The sequence below is a fragment of the Melospiza melodia genome, chromosome 6 (assembly GCF_035770615.1).
Source record: "Melospiza melodia melodia isolate bMelMel2 chromosome 6, bMelMel2.pri, whole genome shotgun sequence".
NCBI lineage: Eukaryota > Metazoa > Chordata > Aves > Passeriformes > Passerellidae > Melospiza > Melospiza melodia.
The window spans coordinates 31,329,564-31,341,196 of NC_086199.1; the positions used below are offsets into that span (position 1 = coordinate 31,329,564).

General features: G+C 44.9%; 1 protein-coding gene across 1 annotated transcript; it reads left to right on the forward strand.

Annotated features, from left to right (window-relative positions):
- Positions 1-498: 498 nt before the first annotated feature.
- GREM1 (gremlin 1, DAN family BMP antagonist) lies at positions 499-10,816 on the forward strand. Its single transcript, XM_063160497.1, has 2 exons — positions 499-891; positions 7,383-10,816. The coding sequence occupies exon 2, from the start codon at positions 7,384-7,386 to the stop codon at positions 7,936-7,938; it is 555 nt and encodes a 184-aa protein (XP_063016567.1). The 5' UTR covers positions 499-891; position 7,383; the 3' UTR covers positions 7,939-10,816.
- The last annotated feature ends 817 nt before the right edge of the window (positions 10,817-11,633 follow it).

The window sequence follows — 11,633 nt, forward strand, 5'->3', positions numbered from 1 at the left end:
GCGGGACGCGCCGCTGCTCCACCGTCCTTGCCCCCTCGGGAGGCTTGAGCAGCCCCCCGCCCTCCGAGAGACAGCGACGGGACAAAGTTAAAAACAAAAACAAATCCCCCCCTTCCCCCCCCAAAAAAACCCCAAACCCTCAGTGATACAGAGCCATGAGCGCGGGGCTGCGGATCGGGAGCCACGGTTTTACACCCCTGCACACATTGCCACAGAGGCTTTTTCCTCCAAAGCTGCGAAATTCCCGGCATACTGCAGAACCCCAGAAAGCCAGTTTGCAAGAGGGAGGGCTGCAGAGGCGGCTGCCTCCCCCGGCCAAGGCAGGCCGGTCAGGGGCTCCCCGCAGCCGGACCGCTCGCCCGGCCGGCCCATGGGCAGGGAGCGCCCAGCGTGCGCGGAAAGGCGGCGGAGGCGGTGGGAGGGGGGTAGGGCTTAATTCTTCTTAACTGTCATACTTTAATGGGGATGGAAAATGTGAATTTTCTGTGCATTCCAGGAACAATTCCTTGGGGTGGTGACCTTTAGCACCGATTCTCTGAAGACAGAAAAGTAGTCGAGTGTTTATCTGGATGACTGAAAGCTTTCCCTGGTGGAAGTTTATGGAAGTGTTAAAAGGGGCGGATAACACGGGCTTTGGAGGCGCTTGTCCAATGATCTGGAGGGGCTTGGAGAGCAGATCTCAGCTGGCAGACATTTAAATGGGAGACAGCTCGGCGCTGCTGCAATTTGTAGGCAGGACCCGACATTCTCTCTCTCTATGGACTCCCGGGCAGCTTCGGGCTCCCACGCCACCCGCTCCACCGAGTGACCCATCGCTCAGAGCCCCGCAGAGCCCCAGCCCGCGCCGAGGAGCCGCCGAACCGAGCCGAGTCGAGCCCCGCCGCCGCGCAGGTGAGCTGGGACGCGAACGGGTCCGGCACTGGCGAGTTCGGCCAGTGTCTGTGGGAGGCACAATGTTAAGCTCTCTATCCTACCTTCAGAAAGGGGCAAGGGAAGGAGCTGTTCACCGGTGTCTAGCAAAACTCCAGGGCGTCTCGGTTTTGCAGGGGGTGACGCCCGTCCCTCCCGTCCGCGGGAGCGAGGCGCACCGAGCTTTCCGCGGCAGCGCTGGGGATTAGGGCACCGTCACATCTCTTTCGCCTCACAAGCACGGGGACTGCAAAAGCCCCGTTAGCTCTGCCTCTCATCTCCGCCTACAGCATCACTCCCGACAAATTGGATTCGGCGCCCACCCGAGACACGGAAAAATCCCGGCCCGGCCTCTGCACGGAGCGGGGCGGGGGCAGATCCCCAGGTGCCAGCCCCATCCCATCTCGTCCCGCCGAGCTGCCCTCTACGAGGCCGCTCAGGCCCCGGCTCTCTCCTGGCCCGCCTTTGCAAACCTCCGCTCCTCGGAGGAGCGTGCTCCGGGTACCTCAGGAGCTCCCGGGGCGGGGTGCGTGCCGTGCGGGAGACTCGGTGTGTGCCGGGGGGCCGGGTGCCGCGGAGCGCAGCCTCCGCACCGGGCGGAACGCGGCCCCCTCGGCGCCCTCGGCCGCCTCTCCGCCCAGCCCTCCCACCTGACTCGGAGCCGCGGGAGTTTTGTCGAGCCGACGGCTCCGTGCGCCCGTCGGTCCGCGCTGCCCTCACGGCGCTGGCAGCCCCTGGGCCCGGCCGCGCTCCTCCCGGCCCGGGAACAGCGGCGCAGGGCTTTCCCTTCTGAAGGGCAAGCCTGCTTGCTTGCCCCGTCTCTTTCAATACGATCCCCCGTGGGCTTGGCAGTCCCTTCAGCGAGTTCGTCCTCCGGTGGGTTAATCTAGACGGCGGCCGTGCCCCGTGGGAAGAGCCGTCGGTGTCGCCTGCCGCCGCCAGCAGCGTCCCCGCCCTCGGGGAGCCGGGCCGAGTCGCTCCCGGCCATGCCAAGCCAAACCAAACCAAGCCTGCGGTCTCCCCGCCCTGCCGGCAGCCGGCGATCCCCGCGGCCCAGCCAGGCTCTCCGTGTTACCTCCTCGGCTTGGGCGGTGCGGCCGTGCGGGGGCCGGCCGGGTGCGGGGCTGGCAGGGTGCGGGGCTGGCAGGGTGCGGGGCCCTGCGGCCGTGCGGGGCCGGCAAGGTGCGCGGCCCCCGGCCCGCTGTACCGCAGAGTCCCTCCCCGGCCATCAGCTGCGGCCTCACTCCTGGTGTTCCATTTGTGGCTCCTCTCGGCGAAAGAATGGCAAGCGAATCCCGTTTCGGTCACCAGGGCTGAGACACAACCTCCCTTTGCACAGCTGGGGCTCTGGGGCACCAGCGCGCCTTTGGCTCTCCCTGCTGCTGACAGACGCCGGGTTTATCAGGCGCTTTGTGAGCGGCCACCTCTGGGTGCAGTGCCAGTGGCTCCCCAGCCTCAGCTGCCTCTGATCCCGGCCCGCGACCCGAGGGCTGCAGGAGCGCTCTGCTCCTGCCCCGCTCCTCTGTGAGCCCGGCACACCGGGAATAACCAGCCAGCGTGCGCTGGGGCCCTGTGTGAGTGACAAAGGCACCGATGGCCGTAGCTCTCCGCTCCTCTTCAGCCTTCAGTGCCAAGCTGTGCTAAAGCATTTGGCTTTTTTCTGTCGGCAGTGCTACCCAGAAATGCGTAGCTTCTGCTGAAGACTCTCCTTTTCAGCACGCACGGCAGCGCAGAGAGAGAAGCAAAGCTCTCCCGGTTGTTGTAGGGCTCCCTGAGGAAATGTGTCCGCAGGGAGTTCGGCGCTGGGAAGCTGGGAGCTGTCAGGCTGCGTGAGCCTCTAAAGGCGAGGCAAACCCGGGTTTGGTACCAGCCATGGCCACCATGATGTTCAGCATCCCGGGAGTCCCATAGGATGTCCTGCAGAAAAATAGTTTCTTAAACGGGGAATTATCAAGGTTTCAAGGGTTGGTTGGTTGGTGTGTTTGTTTGTTTGTTTGTTTGCTTTAAAATTGCTGCCTACACTACTTATATGTCTCAAAACCTCCCATCTCTATGACTCTCAATAAGAAATTTTCTGAAATGTAAATATATCCAAATTCTATGAAACACAGATGTTAGTTTTGCTGTCTTGATTTCAGAAAAAAAATGCAGTTTTCTGGGAACTGCCATTACTATGCTTTTTTAATATTTAAAAATACAGATCTATGAACTATGAAAACATTACATAAGAGTGTTTCTGTAATTCAGACGTAATATGCAAGGCATAAAATTATTCTGATCCTTCGGGACATAAACCACTTCTATTTTCGCAGTAGTCAAAGGGATTGTGTTTTGTGTCTTTCTTTGGCTTGTATTTGAAGTCCACCAAATAATTGTTGGTTGGGTTGTTTTTAGTTCTTCATCAGATTATTTTTCATGTTTCTTGTGAAGCACAGGAGTCCATGGCTCTTCATAATATTTTGCTAATAAAAGGGGTTTACAGATGAGGTTACAGGCCTGTTAAGATCTGTGACAATTTTGCTGGGTATTTCAACCAGCTTTCCATCCAGATCTTTTAAACAAGTTGTGTTGAGCTAAAAATGTCATTAGTAACTTTCTGACTCTGCCTAGGAACTCATAGGGAAATTCTGTCTATGAACTAACATGTGGAGATCCTTAATTCATAGTAGAAAATGTATAAATGAAAAAAAATTACAAACGAATTGTATGAAATAGTAAACCTGAAAGCATTTACATTTCTCTTTCAATAGTTGCTAGTATTAATCCACACGTTTCTTAATCTGTTTTAGATGATGAGATCTCAGGCTCTAGATAAACCACATATGAAGTGATATAAGTGTTACGGCCAAATTCTGCTCCTGTTTGAAGTCAGCAATAAAACTTCTTTTGGCTTTAGGACTAAGAGCTTACAGATGATGAAAAGTGGAACTCAGCAGTGGAATATGGAAAGAATAGAGTTTTGTAGTATTGTGTTACTTTAAAAAAAGAAATAATAATTCTGTCATATCTCTCTGGATCTGAATGAAATGAGGGAATTGATCATTTTGGTTGTGGTCATCTGTTTGTTCAAAGGATTCTCAAATGAATTCTCCAAAGGATTTCTTGTTATGCCAGTGTAACAGCCAGTTGGTATCAAGTAATGAAAATTTTGCAGAAACATGGAATATAAGATTTTACAGCCTGATTCTCACAGCTGCAGAGCTACAACTTCTGCAGAATTATGTCTGTAATGAGGAGAAAAAGCATTTATTTCAGGAGATATTTCTCTTCAGTAAAACTTTTGGTATGGTAATGCTGATTTTAGCTACTCCTACTGTCCTCTTCTCTGTTTTACTTCCTTCAGTAAAAAACCCTGTTAAAGAAACATTCACAACTGCTAACTTGTAGAGAGATGAACCACTTCACTTCCTAATGCAAGCCAAGGTGTCATCTTCTCTCATAAGCAGAAGCATTGATTGCCCTGGCACCAGAGGTGCTGCAGGGTGCCCATACTGCATTTTCCTTCCTGAGCCTTACCACCTCATTTTCCTTTATGCTTTTCATTTTAAAAATTAAAATCTTAATTTTAAAATAAATTTTAATCAGTTATTAAAAAAGATCCTGCTTAGCTGCTGTTCACACAGGCTCTTCTGAATTTAACCTGTATTTATCCCTACATTTCTGGATTACTTTTAGACGTGTGTTTCGGAAGTGACCATAACTAATGTTTCTGCTGAGTGGCTAATTTTCATTTGAGATACAATTTCTTTTATGGGCATGTAATGCAGCTTCCACCTTTAAGGCTGGAAACCAACCCAGTGAAAAATTACCTCTTCCCAGTTTAGGATTACACTGAAACACGTGCTTGCATTTCCTTAGGGATAAGCCTGTGCTTCATAAAGTTGCATGAATCTGGGCCACAGACCTTACAATAGTATATATTACTATGAAACTCTCCCCAGATTCCCATCCCAGAATACACCTCATTTTTGTAGGACTAGACCTTGCTGTGCCATCTGTGGTGGAAAAAAAAAAAGAAAGAAAACAATGTGTAGCTAATCAGTTTTAAAAATAAAAGTAATCCAGGAATATGCATGTTGGTGGAACCTCATCCAAATTGTGGGACACTAAATAAAATAAACACCTGAAGTTTTCTGGCACTGCTTACAACCTAGCAATCTATTTTCAACTTCATGCAATAGCTTTTTTTTTTTTCTTTTAAGACTGGCACCATGTTGAGTAAATAAAGTGCATATTAAAATAGTGGTGACTAGACAGTCACCAGAGAAATAGGAATAGTTTTGGAAGAAATCATTCTGATCTCTTAACGGAATAAGCAATAGTTAATAATTCTCTGAAAACTTATTTTTAAGAAAAAATTAAAACTAAGCGTGTCTAAACAATATTCAGGTTGTAATAGAGATGAGGAAAAAGCAGCAAATGTGAAGTCCAGGCTGACACTTGAAATTATGCTGCGTTATTCCTTAATTGGAATTCCCAACTTATTTTTGTCTATGTCAAAGTCTTAAGGTTATTAAAATTGTGCGCTCCATACCATATTTCATTTAGATATTAACAGCAGCCCTTCCACATTGTCTGTTGGAGTCACCAACTGTATCACTCTTACACCCCTTCCTTGACTGCCAAACACAGGACATGCTGGTACCTAGATTGCTGAAATGAATGTGTACATCTGTGATACATCGGGAACTCTAGGTGCTCTAGAAATCTGCTGACACACAATAAAAATTTTAGATCCACAAGCAACTCCCTGAATGTCGTAGAACCCCCTATGACACTTTCCTACTTCAGGAATTCCTCTCTCAATCCCTTTGATGAGAAAGGCTGTTTGAACAGCACAACGTTTATTTTCCCCGTGTGACTGGGAAGACCTGATAACTGAGAAATTAGCAGTTATTTTTTACAGCAAGCAGGACTTACCCTGAGCCTCTGCTGAGTCTCTAGGTGGCCCTCACAGCGCTGGCATTTGGCTGCTTTCCTGCCTAGTTGTGTGGTCTCAGCAGAGCAGATGAAGCCGTCCAGGACAGTGCCCATGGTTTCACATGTTTCTCGGGCAGTAACACAAGAAGGATTCTTCAATTTAAATGCTAATTTTTCCATACTAATAAAGCAAGTCAAACAAGGGATGTAACTGCAGCACTCCAAGCAGGTAGAAAACAATTACTTCCTCAGCATTTTTTTTTTACAGTCCTTTTCCTTTTTAATGCCTGTGCCTCTTCACAATTTTAGTGTTTTACAGTGGTTTTTTCACAATTAGTTGCTAATTTCTGGTGCCTTCCTCCATGCTTCCACATGGAGAGTGTCCCTCAGAGACTTATTACCTCACCTGACTGTCTTGCTACCCATAGCTCCTTTCAGAAAAACTTGGGGACCATGGTGCTTCTGGAAGGGGGAAGTGTGACACTGATGAGCTTCTTCTGTGCTGGTTGGTGTTTTAAGGTGATGGAACAGCTTCAAGAACTCAGATTTGGGAAGCAACAGAAATGGTGGAATAAGGGAGGAAAGTATAAGTAGGAAAGTTATTCCTACCCAATAATTAGGTTTGGGGCAGCCATACGGTTTTGAAGGACCTGATCATCTCAACTTAACTGCACTTCCCGAAGTGGTCTTTTTTTATATGCACACACTCTGTGATATTTAATGTCATTTACAAAATTCTGTCCTCCAACAACACCATTCTGTGTAAAATGAATAAAATTTAGGGATCTGAAAAATTCTCAGTACTGTGATTGCATCTGTATTACTTTAATCAAGAATTCAGCACAATGTGTGAGAGGATGTAGTTTGAAATTATATGACACATCTCTTTTAACGCGTACCTAAATATTCTTTTATGTTTGTTGCCTGACTTGTTGCACATCTCTCAGCTTAAGCATCATTGCACTCAGATACATTGGACCCCTTTGGAGGTGCAGTGTGGCAGAGGTTGGGAAGCTCTAAAACAGGCTGCAGGTGTATACAACATTTACATTATATACTGGATGTACCTTATTCAAGGAGCTGTATAAAGTTTCTGAGTCTGATTAGGAAAAAGAAATCTAGACTACATCTGCTGAGACAAAGACTTGAGCCCTCTGGTATTGCAGATAGCTGTATCATGTAAATGAATCCTTGTGTAGTATAAAATTTGTTCTTCCACCGTTGTAAGTAAGGAGCAATCTTCCTGTATGTTAGTGAGCTATAAGAAGGGAGTGAGAACTAGGGTAATGCACTTGGAGAAAAAAGGTGGAAAAAGATGGAGGACACACAAACAAAATTCTGTTTGGGCTTACTTTCAATCACTCTATTTGAAAGCTTTTATCATTTGGTAATTTGGGAACAGCTTTCCAGCTGGTACAGGCTTGAATTCTTATGTTTTATAAGTGTGTGTGCACACATTTTTTTTATGGAGCTAAAAATTTAGTGCATACCTGGCTTCTGTTGATATCTGAAATCCACAACTGTGCTTTATTTCCTCACCTTCCTTCCTGCAGGATGGTCCGCACACTGTGTGCCATCGGTGCCCTGTTTCTCCTGATGGGGTTACTGCTGCCAGCGGCCGAAGGGAGAAAGCGGAATCGTGGATCTCAGGGTGCTATCCCTCCTCCTGTCAAGGATCAGCCCAATGATTCGGAGCAGATGCAGACACAGCAGCAGTCAGGCTCCAGGCACCGAGAGCGAGGGAAGGGCACCTCGATGCCTGCCGAGGAGGTGCTGGAGTCCAGCCAGGAGGCGCTGCACATCACCGAGCGCAAGTACCTGAAGCGGGACTGGTGCAAAACCCAGCCCCTCAAACAAACTATCCACGAGGAGGGCTGCAACAGCCGCACCATCATCAACAGGTTCTGCTATGGCCAGTGCAATTCCTTCTACATCCCCAGGCACGTCCGTAAAGAAGAAGGCTCCTTCCAGTCTTGTTCCTTCTGCAAGCCCAAGAAATTTACCACTATGACTGTTACACTCAATTGCCCCGAGCTTCAGCCCCCAAGGAAGAAAAAAAGAATCACCCGAGTTAAGGAGTGCCGGTGTATATCTATTGACTTGGACTAAATGAAGAAAAAGTAGCAATTGCACTCTGACTGTATGCAATCACCGCCGTTGTGAGAGTGAGTGGCATGAACTAGCCTACCTTCAAGGCTGGGCAAAACTGAAAGGGACCTAGTGAATTACCTAAAACAAACAAAACCCCCCAAAAAGAAAGAAAAAATTCATGTAAGGAAAGGGCATGCATGTGTGTGTGTGTAAGGGAGAAAATGGAGGTATGGATGAGCAAATGCATGAATGTTCACTACAAAAACAAAACAACAAACCAAACCAACAAACAAAAACAGCGTTTGAGGCATTAAAAAACCCCTAATTACCCATAGTCATGAATTAGATTTCCTAATTCATGTGTATATTCACAATTTTGCCGCTTGCTGGGAAAGTGGAGCTGTGGCTTTTGCGAATGTTCACCTTTGTGCTATTTGCTTTTACTGTATTACGTGAAACATCAAAGCAAGAGGACAATATATTTCAAAGCACGAATCTATTCTTATATAAGAAATAGACAAAGAGCAATTTAAAGTGTAGCACAGCCATCACTGAAAATAGAAGCTGTGTTGAGAGTTTGTAACACGCTTCTTCAAAAAAATAGCTGAATCCAAAATCCATGTCTGGAGAACAATGGGGGGATGTGGGAGTGCTGAAAAGTCAATATAGGTGAATGGGAAACAGATCTACAGCAACTTAGAAAGCAAAAGGTCAAAGCAAGTAGACAGGGAGAATACAAAAGGGAGTAGAAAAAGGAAAGGTACATAAATAGGAAAACACAGAGGAAGAGATATTGTCTTCTGTTTACGTTTTGCTTTAATTTATATACCTAGTCATATATTGCATAAATGAAAAAGAAACTATATACCAGGCTATAAATATACTTCTGAATTCTGATGGCTCTCCAAACCAAACAGAACCCATTCTTATGCCACTAGATCCATTTGATGTCTTTTATTTCTGATATCAGTTATTCTTCATATCTACATATATATGTATATGCAGTATCTTTTAGGCAGTGGTATCTATACATACATGCAGTGAGTGTGCCTACTTCATTGTGTGTAACCAAACTCTTCTTTTTCACACACATATAACCACAGCACAAAAATCCTGCTAACCAAGATCAAGTACAGAATGGCAGTAATTTAGTACATAAAGAGCAGAGCAGAAATTAAAACAAGCATCATGTGACTGAAAATGCAATAACCACACAAGAGACAAAAGACACGACATTCATGACTAGTAAACATTGCATTGTTATTGTTATTTTAGCTTTGCCACAGGCATGCAGTTTGTTGAAACAGAGATGCAGAACTTTGCCAGCAATGATCCTCTTTTTATATCTTTTACCACAGACTTGCATTTAAACTGGATTTGGAGTAAGTAAAGAGAATTTCCTGAACACTTAGGGCTGACTGCCCCTCTCATCTGGGGGGAAAAAACATAAAAGGGGACACCCTACTTCCAACAGCTCGATGACTCTCACCTGTGACGTTATCTTGTCTTTTCTTTCCTTCAGGCTTAGGAATTTAAAATATATCAGGGCTGTAAAGTTTGGCAAGAGCACAGAAGTTCCTACAAAAAAGTTATTTTAATGAGGTGTGTCCTGGGATTGGACCAGAGAGGCAGCCCATCCATGCATGTTGTCCTTGCTATCCTGAGCACTCGAAGGTCCACACTTACTGTGTGATGGGTCTTGGAGGGTCCAGGACTCAGTTTCCCCACTCAGCAGCAATATTCTGTAGGATTCACTATCAGTATAAATCTGCTCTCTCCCCCCATATGCCTCTCTCAGCCACAAGGTGATTATTTTGACATGATTTATTGCCATAGAATATTAAGGAGGACAGTTCTGCCCCCAGTAACATGCCCAGAGGGAAAGATATGAGTGGCATGTTACAGGTGCATTCTATGTGGCCTCATTTCATCAATTTTCCCACCTGTTATGTAATGCATCATACATTTATTGGTGATATCCTGCATCTCTACAGCTCGTCCATTTTTGTTCTAAAATCCACTGCTGTGAGGTCTGTGTTTGTAAAATTAAATGACTACAACCCATTTATTGGTATTATTAAAATGCATTTCATTTGGTATACTCTCACTCAGCAGTTTGACACATTTTCATGGATTTTAAAATCCAGTTTTAAAATCTGGAATTATAGGAGGTAGGTTTCCACTGTGTGGAATGTGAATAGTTAAACAGAAAGATAAGGATATTTAATGTTATTATTAATACAAATTCTCTTTCACTGATAATAGGCAGGGAATATTTTCATTTAAATTGTTTTTTTTAATTTTTTTTTCCCAGGGAAAAGGCCAACCTCAGTCATTGCTGGAAATTTTGTACTAGCTTGGGTTTTTGTTCAAGAAATGGGAACACCTTATGAATGATTTTTTCTTCATGTAAAATTGACAGCAAAATTCACATTTTCTTTGACAGAGGCTGCTATGTCCCTAACCCGTTAGCTGTTAAGCATAGCTTCAGAAACTCCTTTAAGTTTTGTCTAGAATTCTCAAGGAAAATTGATAAAAATATTCCAAATCTTTATGTTCTAAAACTGCCTGTGCAGAGATCATGATGGAACTCCCTTTGAGACAGATCCCCCTCACCCATATGAATTGCTAGTTATTGCCTGAGAGTAAGAAAGTTCTGCTAACTTACAATTATATGAGATATTTAATATCAACCACAATATGTATTTAAATGTCTGCTTTATTCTAAAAACAATGGACTATATAACCTAAGGCTGCAGTATTTTCATGCTCGGTCTCACAAAGCAAAACTTGGTTTAAAATGAAGTTTTAATTATTTTGTAACTGAATAGAATTGGAGGTTTTTTTCTTCCCAGCATTTTATACGTCATTTTAACTACTAGTAACAAATAAATAAAATATCTTCTCCAGCCTGTGTCTATTGTTGTTTGTTTTTTGTTTTTTTGTGGGTTTTTTTGTTTGGTTTTTCCCCCCCCCTTCCTCAAGTTTCCAGCTCTTTCTGGATCTGTTGTACTTTATCCTGACTTCTGTGGTTTCTTCTAATTATAAAAGGCTTTACATTATGACAATAAGACATAGAGACAAGCAATGGCAACATCATTCAACACGGCTACTTCAATAAGGCTTTTAAATAAGATCTGTCACTTGCCCCTCACCCTTCCACAATTTATAGAAGGAAAATCTCAATCTTTGCTCACACTTTTCCCATTGTAAACCATAGAGTGACAGTTGAAAATATAAATCAGCCCTGAATTGTTGTAGAGTTAAAGCTGGAGTTGGCCTGTCTGCCTTGTGCCTTATCTCAGTTTGGTGTTTAGCTGGCAGTTTAGTCCCACTTCTAGAAAAAAAGAGTAAGGGACACCTTTACAATACAGCATATTACAAGCTGCAAATAGGGACAGAGGAGATGCAAAAGAATTATAAAAAAAGAGGAGATGCAAAGGAGATGCAAAAAAATTATAAAAAAAGTCACTGCTGGCAGCACATGTGCAAGGCCAGGGTTGAGGAAGGACTGAGGCCAGGGAGAACATATTTGTTCAAACTTTTCCTTTTGGTTTAGTCTTCCTTCACATCTAGCTTTGTCGTGCTTCTAAAACTTGCTGGAAATATAATAAAATCAGCTAAGAATCCTCTTTTTTTGGAAGGTAATTGACTTTTTCTGGCCTGAGGTATGGGCACAGTTGAGCAGAATGTTTCCTTGAGAAGTTGTGCAT